General features: G+C 43.2%; 3 protein-coding genes across 3 annotated transcripts in view; 1 reads left to right on the top strand and 2 right to left on the bottom strand.

The window, feature by feature from the left end:
* Window positions 1-833: 833 nt before the first annotated feature.
* LOC131729687 (serum amyloid P-component-like) lies at window positions 834-3,143 on the bottom strand. The gene is made up of 2 exons (XM_059019888.1): window positions 2,820-3,143; window positions 834-1,537 (listed from the first exon to the last, which is right to left on the bottom strand). Exons 1-2 carry the CDS (start codon window positions 2,875-2,877, stop codon window positions 972-974), a joined length of 624 nt encoding a protein of 207 aa, XP_058875871.1. The 5' UTR covers window positions 2,878-3,143; the 3' UTR covers window positions 834-971.
* A 684-nt stretch (window positions 3,144-3,827) lies between these two features.
* LOC117967958 (zona pellucida sperm-binding protein 3-like) lies at window positions 3,828-9,551 on the bottom strand. Its single transcript, XM_034915458.2, has 9 exons — window positions 8,890-9,551; window positions 8,420-8,538; window positions 8,008-8,111; window positions 6,854-7,031; window positions 6,324-6,444; window positions 5,781-5,872; window positions 5,075-5,220; window positions 4,687-4,791; window positions 3,828-3,986 (listed from the first exon to the last, which is right to left on the bottom strand). Exons 1-9 carry the CDS (start codon window positions 9,466-9,468, stop codon window positions 3,859-3,861), a joined length of 1,572 nt encoding a protein of 523 aa, XP_034771349.2. The 5' UTR covers window positions 9,469-9,551; the 3' UTR covers window positions 3,828-3,858.
* Window positions 9,552-10,300: 749 nt separating this feature from the next.
* The window catches only part of LOC117404608 (disks large homolog 4), a 58,029-nt gene continuing 47,347 nt past the window's right edge, over window positions 10,301-20,982 (top strand). The window contains 3 exon segments of the mRNA XM_059019884.1: window positions 10,301-10,357; window positions 11,178-11,300; window positions 12,184-12,254. Of these exon segments, the coding sequence (XP_058875867.1) occupies window positions 10,339-10,357; window positions 11,178-11,300; window positions 12,184-12,254 (213 nt within the window). The 5' untranslated portion in view covers window positions 10,301-10,338.

The raw sequence follows: 20,982 nt of genomic DNA, 5'->3' as shown, positions 1-20,982 counted from the left end.
GCTTTCTCTAACAAAAAATCTCTCTCTCTCTCTCTCTCTCTCTCTCTCTCTCTCTCTCTCTCTCTCTCTCTCTCTCCATGATAGCGTCCCACTGTCCCTCCTCACCCCTCTGTCTGTCTGTCTGTCTGCAATCGGAAAATATAACTATTGGGAGAGATTACCTTGTCTTTTGGTCTCCTTTTATCATCCATAACTAGTACTTCATAAAAGCACACATCCTGAAATGCAGGGATGGTAATAAGTCTCCTGTCGCGTAGCTGTTTCACCTATTCCAGGTTTTGCTTCATGCTTGATTAGCCACAGTGTGTAGTTGACAAGCTCAGGTGTGTCTTATTAAACTTGCAGTCAAAACCAGGAATGGATCACACTGCTATGCAATGGGAGTCTAGTTTCCATCCCTGCATTAAATGCAATACATTGAAATGAGAAACATTTTAAAATTTTGCTAAATGTCTTCTCATTGAATCAAGTTTCTTCTGTGGTTTTATATTTTTCTGTATATAATATATTGGTCTAATTTATCGCTACAATGCTTCTGGGTTTTGGTGTACTAGTGATTTTAAACTCTGAAGGTAATATAATTAATGGTGCATGGTTTAATAGGTATGTGTAGTGCCACTGTGTGGTCAGAGCTTGTAACTGCAGCCACAGCCTTAACCAGGGTATGTTCCTTAAGCAGTATACAAAAAAATTTTTTAAATACTTGAGCAGTTTACAAGAGCCGACTTGTATTGGAGCCATGCAAACTTATCAACGTGAAATCGCATTTGATTTTCTCTGGATGAGGAGTGTGGTTGCTCTACCTTTTGTAAAAACTGACTCAAGAAACGATATTCTCTTTGCATTGCAATTGCAGCTTTATTGAAAATTAAACAGACAAACTACCAGGCTATTCTGAAAACCTACAGTTTTGATCTACGTTGGTTCACTCCCCGTGCCTTGGAAAAAGAATCGAGCGGCCATGACTGTATCTATCTCTTACTTTCCAGAAGGGTAGCGCCCCTTGTAGTGTACCACACCGACTCCCAGCTCAACACATTGCCTGTACCGTGCGCCATTATTTCCCAAGGCGGCAGCTCTCGATCCCACAAGTTGATGTCCGAGATTTGGAAAGGACTGCTCCCGGAATTCAGTACGACGTTGGGGGTTCCCTCCTCCAAAAGCCAAATGGGTCGGTCTAGCCCTTTCCTCACACTCCCCTTCCCGTTCTCCCACAGCTGAGCCACCCTTGTGCGAGAGTCCCAGGTGACGCAGACTCGGACCCAGCCGGGAAAATCCTGAAACACCGAGCTGCAGCAAAAGGACAGCGTGTTGCCGCAGACGTAGAGTCTGTACTGCCGATCGTAGTTCCTGCTCAGGCTGAAGCTGCAGGAGCCGTTCGTGGGGTAGAGAGAGAAGAGAGGATTAATGGATCCAGCACTGGGTTGATATTGGAAGCAGAGGGTGAAGTTCTTAAGGGAATTGCGTTGATCAGACGTTATGTTCACGCTGCCAAAACTACTACTGTACGGAAAACTGAAGGCTTTCCCTGTTAGATCTGTGAGGAAAGACAAGGGAATGCTTCAGGTCGACATGTTACGTTTATTTTTTTCCCCTCTGGACACTTATCACCCTTCCTTAAATGCGCTTTACTTGCTCTTATCTGCCCCCTATTTTACTGCATTTAATCCTGTACTTTAGAATACTGTAATCTGTCACAAGTGTTATTTAATCTGTAGTATTTTGTATTTAATTATATCCTGATGTAACTATCTCTGACACTGTTATCTGCTGTATTATTGAATCGTATTTTGTCACACTTGTACTTGCTTGAACCAAAGTCATTGTATTTATCTTGCTCTTAATTGTATTATTACTTGTACTGTGATTCTTGAAATGTATTTGCTTACAATTGTAAGTCGCCCTGGATAAGGGCGTCTGCTAAGAAATAAATAATAATAATAATAATAATAATACATATATATCCATCCTTCCTTCCTCTTTTAAACAGTGCACAAACCCATTTGCCATTCGACATCGTACCTACAGTCTCCCCTCCTTAGAGATTTGCCCGAGGAAGACTATCCCTCTGTTCAGACTGCCCTTTCAGATCTCCTGATCCGCGCTGGACTCGCCTGACCTCAGCACCACGTCACTGGATCCTCAGCTGATGCGCTATCCTTGCACTATTGCACTGCTAACACTGTAGATATAACTCGCTGTGATCCTAACCTGGTGCATCCTAGTTCATATTGTATTCTAGTAGTGTTATTATACATAGCATCCTAGTTCATATTGGATTCTAGTAGTGTTATTATACATAGCATCCTAGTTCATATTGGATTCTAGTAGTGTTATTATTATACATAGCATCCTAGTTCATATTGGATTCTAGTAGTGTTATTATTATACACAGCATCCTAGTTCATATTGTATTCTAGTAGTGTTATTATTATACACAGCATCCTAGTTCATATTGGATTCTAGTAGTGTTATTATTATACAGAGCATCCTAGTTCATATTGGATTCTAGTAGTGTTATTATTATACATAGCATCCTAGTTCATATTGTATTCTAGTAGTGTTATTATTATACACAGCATCCTAGTTCATATTGTATTCTAGTAGTGTTATTATTATACAGAGCATCCTAGTTCATATTGGATTCTAGTAGTGTTATTATTATACATAGCATCCTAGTTCATATTGTATTGTAATCGTACTATTGCACTTACTGTACTGTATTCATATAGTACGCTTGGATTGTAACCCTGCGCTGCCCTGTAACCCCTGTACGAGTCGCCTGGGATAAAGGCATCTGATAAATACATCATTCTAACCTTCCGGTACTGCCAGAGAGCCAGGCAGCAGAACCAGCAATAACAGCAGCATCTCCATCCACTCTGGCCGCCGAAATTTTGCAAGAAAAACCTTGTTTTCCAAAGCAAGCCGTTTTCAACGACGCAGACAACCAAACGCTCTTCTGAGCCCTCGGGTTCGATTGGGTATTTATAGCTCCCCGTGACGTATCTGCAGAGCTCAGGTTAATGTCCGACTGCGTGCAGGTTCTGTCTCCTCTGCCTGGCAGCAAGGCTGAAGTTATTGATTTATTTTTGTTTGCATTGAAAGTTTTTAAACAATCGCAGGGACGGTGTAGGCTTGAGCAAACGCAAACCCGAAGTTGGCAGGTTGAGGTTTGAGAGGCGGAAACTACTGAAGACTTGTGGAGACTAGATCATTTATGATTAACACACACAAAACAAGAAAAAGGTGAGCGATGTCAAGTTCAAGCACACACTGGATAACGCAATGAAGGTAAACATGGGATTAACCGCTTTGTTACGCTATAAAAAGAGAGACAAGACCAGTGTCTAAGGTTCAGAGTTTTAGTCCCCAATACCCACAAGACATTCTACATGGAGTGTTACTGTTTAGATGCAACACCTGTCACTGTGAAAGATTTGATCGACAGGTTCCCGGATTATAGGGGTAATTAGTAGGCTACGCCTAAAACCTGTATTAAAAAAAGAAATTTAAAATAAAGCGCAAATTCTGTACAAAACCTACGCACACTTGAGCCGTCTGCGCAAGACAAGTGACGTCATACGTCACGTCAGGTGAGGGCGCGGCCACGGGAATGCGCATGAAAGGCTCACTTTAACCAAGAGGCCAACGCAATATTTATAAAACGTAACCAATATAATCCGCTATGCAATACAACTATACATTTTAAAGAAAAGCCTAGAGGAGTGCGCTGTGTTGTATAACCACTTGGAAGAAATGCGTTGAAATACACACAATGCAAATGACAAAAAAAAAAAAAAAACACAACACCACAACAGGTAGGCTACCGTTTCAAATCCACAATTTATTATGGTTTCATATGCAGCCCCTGTCATACGCGCTGGCTTTGTCGCGCTTTTTGTACAAGATGAGGACAGCCAGCACCCCGAAGCAAGCGATCGCAGACACGGCAGCAAAGACAGCGGCCAGCGGCACCCCTTCATCTGAGAGGAGGGAGAGGGAGAGAGAGAGAGAGAGAGAGAGAGAGAGAGAGAGAGAGAGAGAGAGTTACATTAGCAGTAACATTAACAGGTTCACTTCATGCATTAGCCCAGGTGCACAGGTAACAAGCTCAGGTGTGTTGCATGATACTCTTAGTAAAATCAGGAACGGGTCAAACTGCTATGCAGCGGGAGTCTGGTTTCCATCCCTGGATTCGAAGGAATTAGTGCGACAGGATTTTTGGTATCAAGTACTTACAACAGTCAATGGCAATTAATAATAATAATAATAATAATAATAATAATAATAATAATAATAATAATAATAATAATAATATTATTATTATTATTATTATTATTATTATTATTATCATCCACAGAATGCAAGCAGTCACGGTGAAACTATAGTTTGAAATAGCTCACATTTAGAGGTCCATTCTGGCTTCATTTTAACCACCAAATGTGTATGTGTGTAATATATGTAATTAATAAATATATATAATATATCTATATCTATCTATATGTGTGTATATCTATCGATATAAAATTTATATTTATATATATATATATATATATATATATATATATATATATATATATATATATATATATATTTATATTTATATATATATATATATATTATTTATGCAATGGTTTGTCGGTTAGCAATTTACTCCACTACAAAAAAAAAAGTCAGCACTACCTTGCTCTATTGTGAAGGAAGGAAAAGTCCCCGCTTTACTCAGAAACATCGCTCTGTCTGCAACCACCAATGGACCGATGGTGACATCCCCCTCAGAGCCGACCGCTAAAACACACAGCGCGCAGAAGACAGAGGTTAAACACACCTGCGTTTACATCCATTGTCGGCACATCTTGCGTCACCACCCAGCAATCCCATTCATGGTTACAGAACGTTTCATAGAGGTTATTTGCTATACTAAATTAAAAGCAAAACGCTAGATTTCAAAGCCATGCATAGATGGTTTGAACGGGTAGTTAAAACGTCTGCGAATTGGAAAGGGAAAAAAAGTGCAACAGGAGTCTTATTCCGACCTCCTGCTGACCCTGGGGCCACGCTGTGCTTTTACCGGGTCTGTAGTCGGGCGCGGCTCTTCCACGTCTGAACCTGCGATGGAACCCGCTGGGAGAGTAGCGGCGGCGTGCGTCAGGCGCGGGGCACAGCTCAACCGCACAGCACGCACACACACTGTTGTCGTCGTCCACAGACGTCCACCTTCGAACGAGAAATCCAGTCAATAAAAAGAAAATAACTTATTGAAGACATTTAAAGACGCTGGGTGTTAAAATGTATACATGTGTGTAAACTTATGCAGAGATTTATACAATAAAACAGCAGTACAGTTAGTTAACTGCTTTTTCATATATATGTAGCTCAATTAATAACTCATTTGAATTCACTATAACATTGATGATTTTAAAAATAGTTCTGTTTATCAATGACTATCAAGTATTTCCAGTGATTGATCCAGAGCGGTCTGAATTCTCCAGACAAGCATTCTGTTGCATTTATGGATCCTGTTCTAAAATTTAGCACGTGTGCGTTTTAATTGATGAACTGGAGGATTTTGTACAGGGGCGTGTCAATAGGGTGGGTGTGGCCTATTGACACTTCCTGTACAAAATCCTAAATATGCTTGAAGTGCTGCTGTCTGCCAGTTCTGATGGGCAACGGATTGGTGATGAGAATGGTGATGGCTGATGGGCAAAGGACGATATTGGCTTTTTTGATTGCAGTGACAAAAGGGTCAGGATTGTAGAAAGGGGTGGACGTACTGATTGGAGTCTTTGCTGAAGGAGCAAGCTTTATTGAGGGGGTCACTGGTCTGGTTCAGCGAGGTCACTTTCATCCGACAGGTGATGAAGATCTGTCAAGGAAGAGAAAGTCAAGCTCTTCAAAGTGAAGCATCATAAAACTAATCTCCCTTCACTCTGATTAAAAGGGTTTGTATGCATTCAGGAATGGAAAGTAGTTAACTGGCACCATTATAAATACATCAGGATTCGTGGATCACATTTCCTTGCCTAGTAAATTCAGCTCAAATTACAGAGACTAGGGGGTGAACTATGCATCACAACTGCTGCTGCAGAGTCACTTCCAATAGGAGCTTGTTTGTTTTGCATCTCATCCGAAGGACGGAGCACAAGGAGGTTCAGAGACTTGCTCAGGGTCACACACACACACGGGGAGTCAGTGGCTGAGCCAGGATTTCAAACTCCTGGTATCAAGACCCCTTTCTCTAACCACTGGACCAGCGAGCCTCCTATTCTCCTTGCAGACAGTGTTGGTTCTGAGAGGGGCTGCGCTGGGATAGTCACCGAGCTGTGTGTCTCTTTGAAGAACAGGAAGGCCTGGATACTGAACTGCAGCTTCCCGGGATCCTGGTCGGAATATCGGAAGGAGGCAGAGGAGCCGGCTTGGGTCCCATCCATCAGGCAGCTGACAGGGAGAGGGAGGGAGGCAGTGAGAGTTAAAGAGGAATACAGAGCACGACCATCGATGTGGGTTCAAATACAGGAGAGAAGAACTTAAAATATATATTATTGTCAATATTATTAAATTAATAATCATTTTTATTATTTCATTGAGGGGAGCTCTGAACCCCAGGACTGGGTGCAGCAGCAGCAGCAGCAGGGCTAGTGTGAGTTTGTAACCCTGCTCAAACTCCTGCCTCCTGATCATTTCAATATTAATAATAACAGACTTCATTGAGGGGAGCTCTGAACCCCAGGACTGGGTGCAGCAGCAGCAGCAGGGCTAGTGTGAGTTTGTAATAGATGGGAAACATCACATTGTATAATTATACACACGGAGACTGCAGGGGATCCAGTATATTAATATTCCTCACCCGTTGTGATCCACGATCATGTATCTGGGTTTGGATTTCACGTCAGAGCTCAGCGTCGCCACACAGCTATCGACGAACAGCCTCATGGGAAGTTGGTTCTGGGTGTCGACGGAGGCTTCGATATTGATGACCTCATCAAGGTAGAACAAGTTCGAAGTCCTCGGAGCGCTCCAATCATCTTGCAAGACACAGAAACAAAATTGGAATTAAATAAGCAGCTATGGCCAAAATGTTATGCGGTTCCTACTGAACCGCACGGGAGGCTGTCTGGTTCAGTAGGGGGCTGTCTGGTTCAGTAGGGGGCTGTCTGGTTCAGTAGGGGGCTGTCTGGTTCAGTAGGGGGCTGTCAGTGGTTCAGTGGTTAAAGAAAAGGGCTTGTAACCAAGAGGTCCCCGGTTCAAATCCCACCTCAGCCACTGGCTCATTGTGTGACCCTGAGCAAGTCACTGCACCTCCTTGTGCTCCGTCTTTCGGGTGAGACGTAGTTGTAAGTGACTCTGCAGCTGATGCATAGTTCACACACCCTAGTCTCTAAGTCACCTTGGATAAAGGCGTCTGCTAAATAAACAAATATGCATCGCCTAGAACTTAGACAATGTAAAAAAATAATTAAAAGCAAAACTAGAAAACAATTTAAATTGTATTTCTCATGCAAATCAGACCCTACAAAATGATACCGGAAGCCATAATAGTAGTACAGAACCATTATTATTATTATTATTTCTTAGCAGACGCCCTTATCCAGGGCGACTAACAATTGTTACAAGATATCACATTATACATTATTTCACATTATACAGATATCACATTATTTTTACATACAATTACCCATTTATACAGTTGGGTTTTTACTGGAGCAATCTAGGTAAAGTACCTTGCTCAAGGGTACAACAGCAGTGTCCCCCACTGGGCATTGAACCCACAACCCTCCGAGTCCAGAGCCCTGACCACTACTCCACACTGCTGCTACAGAACCATCATGCTGATGATTGAAATTCAGTATGTTAACAAGAGAACATTATTCAGCAGCTTTCATTGGACTTCATGAAGCAAGATCCGTTCATTCTATAGGGCGATGCAAATCTTATACCCAGAGCTGTAGAATCAAACAGAAAATGCATGCTAGGAGAAGGACTCGCCTCTCGCTCACGTACCAGTCATGATGTCGAGCCGGAAGTCCAGCACATTCTCTGCAGACTTGGTTGACGTGAAGGACGCCCACGTTGGCACGATGGCGTTGCTGCTGACGTTAGCCCTCCTGAAACGCACACACGCGGATTTATTGAGTTATTAGTACAATCGAGTTAATGTTCCTCAAATCCGGAGAGCTGAAATTCTGCCATGTGTACACATTTATAATCATGTCGAAATAACCAATGAGAGAGAGAGAATGAGAATGAGAGAGAGAACAAGAATGAGAGAATCACACACACCCCTTTTCAATTATGTTACATTGCATAGCAACCCCCACCAATTTTCATGTAATTGAAACTAATTATATTATACAAGATCTCGTTTCATAACCCCCTCTCGCTGCAAGCAGCCGCCGGAGCCCCATTCCCTTACCGGTCGTAGATGCACTCAATGGGAACCACCGCCTCGGATCTCCGCACGATCACGGAGCTAGAAGACGGAGGGACGCCGTGGTGAAGCGTGTTGGAGTACACCATGCTGTCCTCGGTCATCTAACCAATGAAAGAAAGAATTGAGCGCCTCCAGAAAACCCAACGTTCTGTAGAACACGCTAGAACGTTGGGGGTCCCTCCCGGTCGAATCCCCATTGAAATACACAGTGCGATCAAAGCCGGGGTTTCGCGAGTCCAGCAACCAGGGCAATTGGCCGCAGTCCATGGGAGGACATCCATCCATCCATCCCTCCCTCCCCCCTCTTCCCTTCTCCCTCCCTTCCCCTCTCCAAGTAGTCTTATCTACAGAGTAGTGAAATGACAGTATCGCAGGAGTCACCTTAAAAGCGCCATAGTTCTAGATTTCAATGCTACAGCTCTTAGTTAAATGCCATCACGCCTACCACTCACCGTTAGGCTGCTTCCACAATCCTGCAGCCGGACATCGAAGATAACGACCCCTCCTGCTTCATCCACAGAGGAGTGTTTGCATTTCACCGCGTCTCCAAGCGTCAGGGACTCGGGGTCGATCGGGATCCCGTTCATGAACAAGTCCAGCTTCGCCCTTACCGTCATTCTGGCTTCCCCGCATTCCACGTTCACCGAACTCATATCCCGAACCTGCACGGGTCCCACCGGAAAAGCACGAACGGGAATGGTGGGTACCTGGGGGGCAGCTGTGGACGGGAGAATTTCGAAACGCGGGGGGGAAGGAGGTCGGTGCGTCCCCAGGTAGGTGAAAGGGACGTGTTTGAACTGTGGGCGCAAGCCGAAGAGGTTGAACCCGGGGTTGAAGTTGTTGTACAGACGCTGGCCCGCCACGGCGTGTTGTTTCGGTCGAGCCGGGGTCAGCCGCCTGTATTGATGATGATAGGACCGCCGCGTGGGTCTCTTCTCCAGCGTTCTGAATACATCGAAGTTCCAACCATACGTCAGACCCGCCCCCAACAACAACACCAAGCAAAACACATGGAAAACACAACCACACATTTTTTTTTCCTCTTTGATTCTGCGCTGCAACTTATCGTGCAAAATATCTACAAAGAGCCCCACCCAGCGTGCACCCCACCTTCTTATAGGAAGCGTGAATTAACTAATTAGCAGGGCTTGAATAAGAAAATGTATTATAGTCGAACTCGCTCTTAAATGTAATTATTTACTGCGCCCTGTATTTTGCTCTTATTTGAATCTGAGATTATTTTCTACTGATTGTACTGAATTTGATAACCGCTCTGATCTGTAACGCGATATTCTGTCACAACTGTAAGTCGCCCTGGATAAGAAACGGCTAAAAAATAAAATAATTAATTAAATAATAATAATGATGAATAATAATAATAATAATAATAATAATAATAATGATGATGAATAATAATAATAATAATAATAATAATAATAATAATAATAATCGAGCCATTAATTAATTAAATAAATAAATAAATAAATAAATAAATAAATAAATAAATACATACATACATACATACATACATACATAAATAACATATTCTGCTTTTAGTATTAGGTTCTGTTCCTGGTCTTTGTTCCAACGCTGTTCTGTAACTCGTTAATGAAGTAATTAAACCTCCATCCATCCAGACCCTGAAGTGGTTCATGATCGCATTTCAGCTGTAAAACCTGGAGTGGAGTCCTGGCCCTCCAGGACCGTGATCGGAGACCCGCTGCTATAGTATCAGTAGCAGTATTATTAGCACCAGTGTAAAGCGCTTAGTTGTAACAAAAAAAACTACATTTCCCAGATGCCCCTGCGGTCCGGTCCCAATCCTTTAATAGGTTTAAAGGCACAGCCGTTCTCAGGGAAGATTAGAGATTCCAGTTTTCAGAGTATTCTGCAGCAGCGCGATGCCGCTCAGAAGACAAGGTGAGTTTTAGTTCCGATGTATATAGTTCTGTTTATATGTATTGATTCGTTTTTGCTCTCAATTCGTTGTAAAATCTTTAACAAAACTTAAAACGGAGTTAGCTAGGTTCTGAAATAACTAAACGCGTGGGGTCGGTTTTGTAGGGCCGGTTTCCTAATGCAATATTGTGGACGTCTTTCAAGTTTATGCGGTACCAGCCGTTATGTAAATAATAATAATAATAATAATAATAATAATGCTTCCCTATGCTTTACCAGACCTCTCTGTGCTTTACAATGCTTCCCTATGCTTTACCAGACCTCTCTGTGCTTTACAATGCTTCCCTATACTTTACCAGACCTCTCTGTGCTTTACAATGCTTCCCTATGCTTTACCAGACCTCTCTGTGCTTTACAATGCTTCCCTATGCTTTACCACACCTCTCTGTGCTTTACAATGCTTCCCTATGCTTTACCAGACCTCTCTGTGCTTTACAATGCTTCCCTATGCTTTACCAGACCTCTCTGTGCTTTACAATGCTTCCCTATGCTTTACCAGACCTCTCTGTGCTTTACAATGCTTCCCTATGCTTTACCAGACCTCTCTGTGCTTTACAATGCTTCCCTATGCTTTACCACACCTCTCTGTGCTTTACAATGCTTCCCTATGCTTTACCAGACCTCTCTGTGCTTTACAATGCTTCCCTATGCTTTACCAGACCTCTCTGTGCTTTACAGTGCTTCCCTGTGCTTTACCACACCTCTCTGTGTTATCTGTTACACTTTGCTGTGCTTTCATCAGGGTGTCTGTGGGTCAGGTTGTTTTGTTTTCACACCCCAGATACCCAGAAGGCCCTGCAGCTGATGGAGGAGTGTCGGTCAGTGGCCGGGGACGAGAGGTTCCGGGTTCGAGCAGAGAAACTGCTGACCATCTTCCAGAGTGATCTCTTTCAAGCACTGCTGGGTATGCAGCACACACACACACACACACACATGCAGAGACGCACACAATATATATATCACATCATTGATTAATTGCAGTTCAATTACACATGGGTTTGCCATTGAATGTATTATTCTTGTATTTTTAACAGTCCTAGTAAATTATCTGGCTGAACGATGCTTCCATGAACACCCAAAATAAAGCAATGCAAGGGGTGAGCGCTGCATCACCCCAGTGTGTTTCTCAAGACTGAACCCCCAAATCAGAGAACCCCCCAAAATAATCATAGAGAATGGTATCACCCAGATCTAATGCACCATTTCGGGGTCTCCTTGTCCAAGCCTCTCTTGCAGGGCTTGGCTCAGTTCCAGAGCAGGCTATATTTAGGCAGTAATGCAAGTTAATAGCCTTAGCTGTTGGGAGTGGGGGGGTTTATATTGGAAAGAAACAGTTGCATCACTAGATTAAGTTAAAGCAGGAAAGCTACTGTCAACCAGAATCGCTTTACAGACCTGTTCTGTATCGTTGCAACAGTAATATTGTACAGCAATCTTACATCATCAAAAACAACAGCCTCGCTCTCAAAACGTCAGCCTACTTCACCTGAGAAACATTTAGACTTCGATGAGTCTCGGAATCTACTCCTTAAATATAATCTTGGTTGTCGTTCTACGTTTAGCTTCTGCATTTGGGTACTGATGCGCTCCCCTGTCCCATGCCATAGGGGGCGCTGTGACTAAACGCTGATCGGCCAGCACAGGGCCCTTCTCCATGGCACTTGAGAATGGCAAGCCTCCCCAAAGAGCAGAACCAGCAGAAATGATGATATCAAACATTAATTTGCAAGTATGTGCCAGGCTGTAAACCTGTCTTGCTGTCATTCCTGTGTGATCTTTATTCACAGATATTCAAGAATTGTATGAGCTGACAGTCAGTGAAAACCAGCTGTCTGGACCTCCCAGCATCTCCGCAAAGGTAGGAACCACTTTTGACCAGAGCTGTGGTCATGTTGTTGAGGCAGAATCACTGGGATCCTTCAAGACCCAGCTGGAGAAAGTTCTGAGACTAATCAGCTGCTAGGAACTGGACCACCACTGTCGGTTCAAACGGCTTCCTTGAATCACACAAGAACACCCCAGTTTGGGTTTGTTATTTTCAACTTTATTTTGTACTCTAGACCCCTTCTCCTAGAGAAGTCTTGGAGTGTTCGGTTGCTGTATTCAAACTTGGCTTTTTTCACTTACAGCACCTGTGTTGGGCAGATAGAACGGTCCAGGAGAGATGTAGTAACTGGTTCAGTCCAGAGGAGGGCAGTAGAGGGTTTTTTTAAATCCTTGTTTTTTCATTCCCTAGCAACACATGTAAGAAGGTGCAGTTTCTAAAGCATCCAGGAGGGTGCAGTAGAGAACCACTGAAATAACGTTTTAAGCCTATGGAACTGCAAGAAGTCTTACACTGTGACAGATTCTCTTGTTTTAGTATTCATAAACAGTTCCATGTGTACAGCTAAGGTCAAACGTTTTTCATCACCTAGAATATATATATATATATATATATATATATATATATATATATATATATATATATATATATATATATATATATATATAAATATATATATATATATAAGTCTCTGTGTCAGTGTGTCAGTGTGAATGTGTCTCTGTGTCAGTGTGTGTGTGTGTCAGTGTGAATGTGTCTCTGTGTCAGTGTGTGTGTGTGTGTGTGTGAGTGTGAATGTGTGTGTCTCTGTGTCAGTGTGTGTGTGTGTGTGTGTGTCAGTGTGAATGTGTGTGTGTCTCTGTGTCAGTGTGTGTGTGTGTGTGTGTGTGTGTGTTGTCAGTTATAACTCCTAAGGCTCCTACACTATTGATTTCCTCTCAAGTGCTTTCGTGAGGCACCGTTGCTCAGCTGTCTGGAGGGAGGAACGCTACACTTTCGCATTATGGCCTCTGTTTACTGGTGGAGCATCAACGCCCCCCCCCCCCCCCCCCCCCCCCCCGCCGCAGTATGCACAGTGGTACAGTCCGCTCTATTAAAGCGACAACGTCACTTACAGAAAACGAGATGCCTCGTGCAGAACAACCGATCTTCATGTAATTCTGATAAGAAGCAATAAACGGCATCCAGATTGTACTTAATAAGGCTGTAATTCCATCGGGGTGTTCTACTGACATGATAAACTACAAGAGCAAAAAAGTGACACTGCGTCGACAGTGAAATTGTAGAAATATTTATTATTATTATTATTATTATTGTTATTATTCATTTGTCATTTGCATCTGATACAAACTGTATCGGATCAATATCAAGATTATATATATATATATATATATATATATATATATATATATATATATATATATATATATATATATAAGGGCTTGTAACCAGGAGGTCCCCGGTTCAAATCCCACCTCAGCCACTGACTCATTGTGTGACCCTGAGCAAGTCACTGAACCTCCTTGTGCTCCGTCTTTCGGGTGAGACGTAGTTGTAAGTGACTCTGCAGCTGATGCATAGTTCACACACCCTAGTCTCTGTAAGTCGCCTTGGATAAAGGCGTCTGCTAAATAAACACATAATAAAATATATATATATATATATATATATATATATATATATATATATATATATATATATATATATATATATATATAGACCACCCCTAATTCGCCGGATTTCGGTCATTTTCAGTTCCAGTGGTTTGATTTCAATACTTTTGCACACTGCAGCGTCTCTCGTAGTCCGATAATGATCTCCTCGGCATGCTCTATACCAGTCCTCTGAGCCCCGCTGCTGTAAAGAACGGGCTTGATCTGATCTGAAGTTGTGTTTTCAGTGGATAGAGATCTTGTGCTTCCACTGCCGAACTCTACAGACATCTCCGCCGGGATGGGAGTGCCGAGACCGGACAGCGACAAGGACCGCGCTCGCGTGTTCTGGGGTCACGGAGATTAACATCGCTTGACTTGAAGCCGCAGAAGGAAGAGTTTTTTTACACGACCCTATAGAAAGTTTTTCACGACCCTATAGAATGAACTCGTTTTGCTTCATATAGTCGAATGAAACCTGCTGATTAATGCTACGTTGTCATAGGGAGTTACACACACCGCTTTGTAGTTTTTTAATGAAAAACGCACACAATGTTTTATTAAAAATGTGACATTTTGAAAATCTAATATGAAATAATACTGTACTACTATTATGGCTTCCGGTAGACTTTTTTTTTAAAAATGATATAATTTTGTAGTTACTTTGATTACATGATGTTAAATAAAAAAAAATCTAAATTATATATATATAGATAGATAGATAGATAGATAGATAGATAGATAGATAGATAGATAGCTAGACAGACAGACAGATAGATAGATAGACAGACAGACAGATCGATAGATAGATAGAGAGATTGATAGATAGATAATCTCCTTGGTTGAGATGTATTTAAGGGGCGCAGTACACTGTCGCTAGGGTTGAAACAGATGAAAGAAAACGCGCTGTATAGACGCTCCTTTTCAAACGGTTTGTTTGACGTAACATCCGGTGACGGATTGATGTGCTGCGATGGAGTCCCTGGAGCTTCAAAGAAGACCCTTTAATTATGAATGGTGGTGTGGAGCGAGATGCAGAGTAATGCCATTAACCAGAGAGCTAGGGAAAGAGTCCAGACATCAATTCAGTCTACATTTACACTCTACACCCGACCCTCTTCAGTCTAAAACTACAACAGGGCTGGGAATCAGATTCCTGTTGCACAGCAGTGTGATCCAGTCCAGGTTTTACTACCAGCTTGATTACAGTGTGTCGCAGCTCGGGTGTGTCTTATTATTAAACTCATAGTGAAACCAGGAATGGATCAAACTGCTGTGCAAGTCAATGCAGGGATGAAGAAATAAAATTTTTAAAAAAATGAAAATAAGACTCCTGTTGCACAGCAGTGTCACCCAGTCCAGGTTTTACTACCAGCTTGATCAGCCCCCAGTGTGTCTAGGCAACAAGCTCAGGTGTGTCTGATTATTAAACTCCTAGTGAAAACCAGGAATGGATCGCAGCGCTGCGCAGTGGATTTTAATAAAAACTTGTATCCGTTATTAAAACAAGCTTTGAAAAGCTTTGATCGTTTTAAAAATCTCATTTCTTGTGAGCATGCATTTTTATTTTTTTTCAAATTATGATTTTAAGCTTAGTCAGCCCTCCTACTCCTGCCTTCTTGTGACGGGGGTGGATTATTTCATTATTTTATTTCCAGTTAGTCAGAAAGAAGAACAAATTATAAAAACTGAAAAAATGACACCCCCCCCCCCCCCCCCCCAAAAAAAACCCTTTTATTCACAAAATACAAACTGGCCGTCTTAATCCTTGTTGCACAGCAGTGAAAGACCTACTTGAAATACCGAAAGCTGTTTAGCTATCCCTTGTTTCTCTCTCTCTCTCTCTCTCTCTCTCTCATTTTATTCTCTGTCGTTTCACTCAATCACCCTCTCTCTCTCTCTCTTACTCACACACACACCACGCTTTCTCTCCCTCCCTCCCTCCCTCCCTCTCTCTCTCTCTCACACACACACACTCTCGCTGTTTCGCTTTTTCATTCCCTGCTTGCCTTCCTCTCTCTGTCCTTCCTGCCTTGCCTTTGCAAATGCTTCCATTTTTTTCCTTTTTCTTTTTCGGACAAAAAGATTTGCCATCCTCCCCTCCTCCCCCTCTTCCCTCCTCCCTCCTCCCTCTCTCTCTCTCTCTCTCTCTCTCTCACTCTCTCTCAATACAGTCACACAGACACACACAGCAACACTAGAGCAACACATGGAACCAGAGCTCTCTCTCTCTCACACACACACGCTCGCTCATACATGCTGAACTAAACCGACCCCCATCCTCCCCCTTTTTTTCCACCCCCCCACTCCCTTCCCTCCCCCTCTCTCCCTGTCTCCCTCTCTCCCCCCTCCCCAAAAAAAATTACAGATTTCAAATTCCCAGTTTGTGAAGGGTTCCCTAACCCTTGTCTAGCACCACCTGTTCCTCCACAAAACAATGGACTGTCTCTGCATTGTCACAACCAAGGTAGGACTTTATTTTCTCTAATTTCTCTGGAGTTAAATCCATACGCTGGTTTGCGGTTCAATAGGCTGTGTGTGTGTCAGACAGAGAGAGAGAGAGAGAGAGAGAGGAGAGAGGAGAAGGGGGAGATAGGGGTCGCTTAAATGTTTTTGCATTGTCAGCTTTTGCTGTCTTTTTCTGTGCGTCTCTGTGTGTGTGTGTGTGTGCGTGCGTGCGTGTGTGTGTGTTGTCTCCATATCCTCAGAAGCCTGGTTCGCTGGATGCTCTATGCATTCCCTTGATCTGATAAACGGTTGCCTTTTTAAGCAGGCTGTGTTTTTCTGAATGGATCTGTGTACCATAAGTGAGCAGGATCTTATTGTTTTTCTTGTGTGTTTTTTTTTTGTCATTTCGTTTCGGGGTGAGGGGGTGAGGAGGGGGGTGGGGGGGTGGTGGTAGAGGCATCCACTGTGGCCTGTAGACCTTCGAAGGGGATTAGGGGTTGGGGTTGAGGGCGGTTGGTTTATCCGTTATCCTTCAGCCTGTTCTTAAAAGTCCAAGTACTCTTTATATATATATATATATATATATATAAGATGTTTCTTGCATGTTGAGTAGCTGTGATATAGTTTACCAGATCAAAGCACACACTGTTGCCTTGGCACCGGAACAATCGATTTTCTAGGACCGTGTGTGTGTTTTATATTTTGTATTTCTATCCCTCCACAAGTGGGTTTAGCGAAAGCGGCCTCAATAGCAAGCTGGACTGTCAGATCGCGGCTGGCCTTTTACGCCGAGGCGGTTTCCCTGTTTGAAATCCAGGAGGTTTTGTTTGTGGGCTATAGAAACGAAGCATTGTAAAGCACAGAGAGGTCTGGTAAAGCATTGGGAAGCACTGTAAAGCACAGAGAGGTCTGGTAAAGCATAGGGAAGCATTGTAAAGCACAGAGAGGTCTGGTAAAGCATAGGGAAGCATTGTAAAGCACAGAGAGGTGTGGTAAAGCATAGGGAAGCATTGTAAAGCACAGAGAGGTCTGGTAAAGCATAGGGAAGCATTGTAAAGCACAGAGAGGTCTGGTAAAGCATAGGGAAGCATTGTAAAGCACAGAGAGGTCTGGTAAAGCATAGGGAAGCATTGTAAAGCACAGAGAGGTGTGGTAAAGCATAGGGAAGCATGGTAAAGCACAGAGAGGTGTGGTAAAGCATAGGGAAGCATTGTAAAGCACAGAGAGGTGTGGTAAAGCATAGGGAAGCATTGTAAAGCACAGAGAGGTGTGGTAAAGCATAGGGAAGCATTGTAAAGCACAGAGAGGTCTGGTAAAGAATAGGGAAGCATTGTAAAGCACAGAGAGGTCTGGTAAAGCATAGGGAGGCATTGTAAAGCACAGAGAGGTCTGGTAAAGCATAGGGAAGCATTGTAAAGCACAGAGAGGTCTGGTAAAGCATAGGGAAGCTTTGTAAAGCACAGAGAGGTGTGGTAAAGCATAGAGAAGCATTATAAAGCACAGAGAGGTGTGGTAAAGCATAGGGAAACATTGTAAAGCACAGAGAGGTCTGGTAAAGCATAGGGAAACATTGTAAAGCACAGAGAGGTCTGGTAAAGCACAGACAGCTGTCATTTTTATCGCTTCTGTTATGTGGACGTATTCACATTGGGTTGGAGGAAGTTCTCAGTTTGCTTGTCTTGTTTTCCAGGAAGTATTTTACTGTGCTTCTTAGGCCACCACAGCAGTGTCTTATGGGTCAAGGAAAGGGGGCCTTATTTAATGAAACAAACTAAACCGGCTGCCAGGTTCCTGAATGCCGTGTAATGGGGGTCATGGCATGAGGCAGACGTTTCCTGGATCTCTTTTTGAGTGATAAAGAAAATGCATGTTTGCACTGTGCTGTGAGGGATGGGGATTCTCACAGGGAAACTACATATTGGGCAAGGGGTGCGTTTCACGGGAATCTGGAAAATCTGTGATAGCCCTGAAAAAAAATACACAGATGAAAAGTTCAGCTGTAAGTGAATGGGTTTTTAAACTGAAGCTGGGGCTGCGTTTTAAGCTCTCCCCTGGTGTAAAAGAAAAAAAAAAACAAAAAAAAAACACTTTTTTTGCTCAAGATCAGTTTTCATCTTCTGCTAAAAATACCTTCTGAGTCTCCATCGATCTCGGCCGCCTTTCTCTGCGTGAACACGGAGGTCGTGTAGACTTTGTGAAAGTCTCCACTCCTGCATGGTATACACAGAGTGTACAAAGCTCCATACCCCTCAAAGTTTCATCATTCAAACGCCAACGTTATCTGTGCAGCCCTCAATCTCTGCGATCTACAGAACGGTGCAGGGCTGTAGGTTGTATTGTTTTAGCATGGCAAAGCACAGAGAGGTCTGGTAAAGCATAGGGAAGAATTGTAAAGCACAGAGAGGTGTGGTAAAGCATAGGGAAGCATTGTAAAGCACAGAGAGGTCTGGTAAAGCATAGGGAAGCATTGTAAAGCACAGAGAGGTCTGGTAAAGCATAGGGAAGCATTGTAAAGCACAGAGAGGTCTGGTAAAGCATAGGGAAGCATTGTAAAGCACAGAGAGGTGTGGTAAAGCATAGGGAAGCATTGTAAAGCACAGAGAGGTCTGGTAAAGCATAGGGAAGCATTGTAAAGCACAGAGAGGTCTGGTAAAGCATAGGGAAGCATTGTAAAGCACGGAGAGGTCTGGTAAAGCATAGGGAAGCATTGTAAAGCACAGAGAGGTCTGGTAAAGCATAGGGAAGCATTGTAAAGCACAGAGAGGTCTGGTAAAGCATAGGGAAGCATTGTTAAGCACAGAGAGGTCTGGTAAAGCATAGGGGAGCATTGTAAAGCACAGAGAGGTCTGGTAAACTAACCCTTGTAAAAGTTTCCCCAGGTAAAAGCAAAGTAATAAAGCACAGTGAGAGCGCGCTGAAGCATAGGCCAGCACGCATTTATCATTCGATCAGTATTCTTGTATTTTCAACCACTTTTGGTGACCCCTATTTGTTTGAAAAATAAAAGTTCTCTGGTATGTTTCTGTATTTGTACCTGTGATTATTGCTTGGGTTAGTTATTTCGAATAAGCAGAGTGACCTTGTTTGACTTGTTTAGTGCATTGGAAGGGTAATGCTAATGGCTGCTGAGCCCCAGTGTGCCGGATAGCAGTGCTGTCTGTCTGTCCAGTATAGAAAGCAGGCTGTATCGCACAGCAATGCACAGGGCTGTGTTTGGCACGGGCTGCAGGGTTGACATGATATCCCTCAGAGCTCACAGCCTGTCCTCCCGTGACCTTGGCAGCTCAACTCTCCACCTTCAGCCCCAAACGAGGCTCAGGGCTTGGGGAGAGAAGAGGGGGAGAGCCGGGGTGGGGTGGGAGAGAAGGGAGAAGGGAGACAGCTGGAGACGGTGTTGTAGTTCATTTCATCTCTGATAAATTATATTTATAATTACCTGATAAATTAATTTTGCTCCATGAAGTTGAATGAACCCTGCTGAATAATGTTACGTTAACTTATAGAGAGAGAGAGAGAGAGAGAGAGAGAGAGAGAGAGAGAGAGAGAGAGAGAGAGAGAGAGATTTTTCCCATTGGTAAGTTTCACACAGGGCAGTGATCGTTAGACCTTCCTGATTTAATTAGCTCAGTGCTGAGAGGGCTGCAGTCTGCCAACTCTGCCTCATGCCATCTAGCCCTGGGCACCACTAACCAGACCACAGGAGAAACCGATCTGCCAACCTCAAGCCTGCCCTGGACTGGAGGGAGCCCTCTTTCTCTTAGGGGAGGTGAGGGAGGGAAGGAGCAGTTCAGTCTCCGTGCCTCAAGCCTGCCCTGGACTGGAGGGAGCCCCCTTTCTCTTAGAGGGGGGAGGGAGCCTATCTCCTCAGCAGCCAAAAACTACATTACGCTATTGAAAGCGTGTGACTGGAAGAGCGCGTTCTAATTTCTAGTTGGTGTTTTGTCGGTCACGATTTCCGAGACTGCGGAGGTAATCACATGATGATTGTGTGAATGATCAAAAAGCACACAGCTGCTTGTTCTGGGGACGGCTGGCAGGATGCTGCTGTAGTGGAGTTCAAGGGAACGATGTGCTACTGCAGAACGACATGAGTCAGACAAGAGCAGGCTAGAGAACAGTACAGAACATACAGCTGAGAGATAAAGAGGGGATGACATAGCACTGACAGACTGCCTCCCACTCCCCCTCTCCCTGTCACTGAATCAGACTGCAGGGTCACTATCAGGGGTGTGCAGCTCTGGGCAAAAGTTTTGCATCACCGGGAATTATTGAGATTTGAGACATTTAAAAAAAAAAAAAAAAAAAACTACATGAACACAATTTTTAGATTTTTTATTAACATCAAAGAAATTACAAAATGATATCGCTTAAATGAAATAAGTCTACTGGAAGGAAGCCATAATAACAGTACAGTAGTATTTCATGTTGGATTTCGAAATGTCACGTTCTTTTGTTTGTTAAGTATATATGGGAAAACTACAAAGCGCTGGTGTGTGATTCAATATGTTAACAAGGCAACATTATTCAGCAGCTTTTCATTGGACTTTATGAAGCAGAATCAGTTCATTCTATAGGCTGTGTAGTGGTTCATGTTGAAATCACTCAAAAAAAAAACCAACTAATACATATCTCTTCTATATTCTGTCATGCATTGTCACCCT

The sequence above is a fragment of the Acipenser ruthenus genome, unplaced genomic scaffold (assembly GCF_902713425.1).
Source record: "Acipenser ruthenus unplaced genomic scaffold, fAciRut3.2 maternal haplotype, whole genome shotgun sequence".
In the NCBI taxonomy this organism is placed as follows: domain Eukaryota; kingdom Metazoa; phylum Chordata; class Actinopteri; order Acipenseriformes; family Acipenseridae; genus Acipenser; species Acipenser ruthenus.
Note: the sequence above shows the minus strand (reverse complement) of the source record. Positions and strands in the feature narration are given on the sequence as shown.

Coding starts and splice junctions, on each gene's coding strand:
- LOC131729687 (XM_059019888.1), bottom strand. CDS start 2,877: ATGGAGATGCTGCTGTTATTGCTGGTTCTGCTGCCTGGCTCTCTGGCA. Junction 1,538..2,819: donor CTCTCTGGCAGTACCGGAAG/GTTAGAATGATG, acceptor CTTTCCTCACAG/ATCTAACAGGGAAAGCCTTC.
- LOC117967958 (XM_034915458.2), bottom strand. CDS start 9,468: ATGTGTGGTTGTGTTTTCCATGTGTTTTGCTTGGTGTTGTTGTTGGGG. Junction 8,539..8,889: donor ATTGTGGAAGCAGCCTAACG/GTGAGTGGTAGG, acceptor TTCATTGGTTAG/ATGACCGAGGACAGCATGGT. Junction 3,987..4,686: donor TTCCTTCACAATAGAGCAAG/GTAGTGCTGACT, acceptor CCCTCCTCTCAG/ATGAAGGGGTGCCGCTGGCC.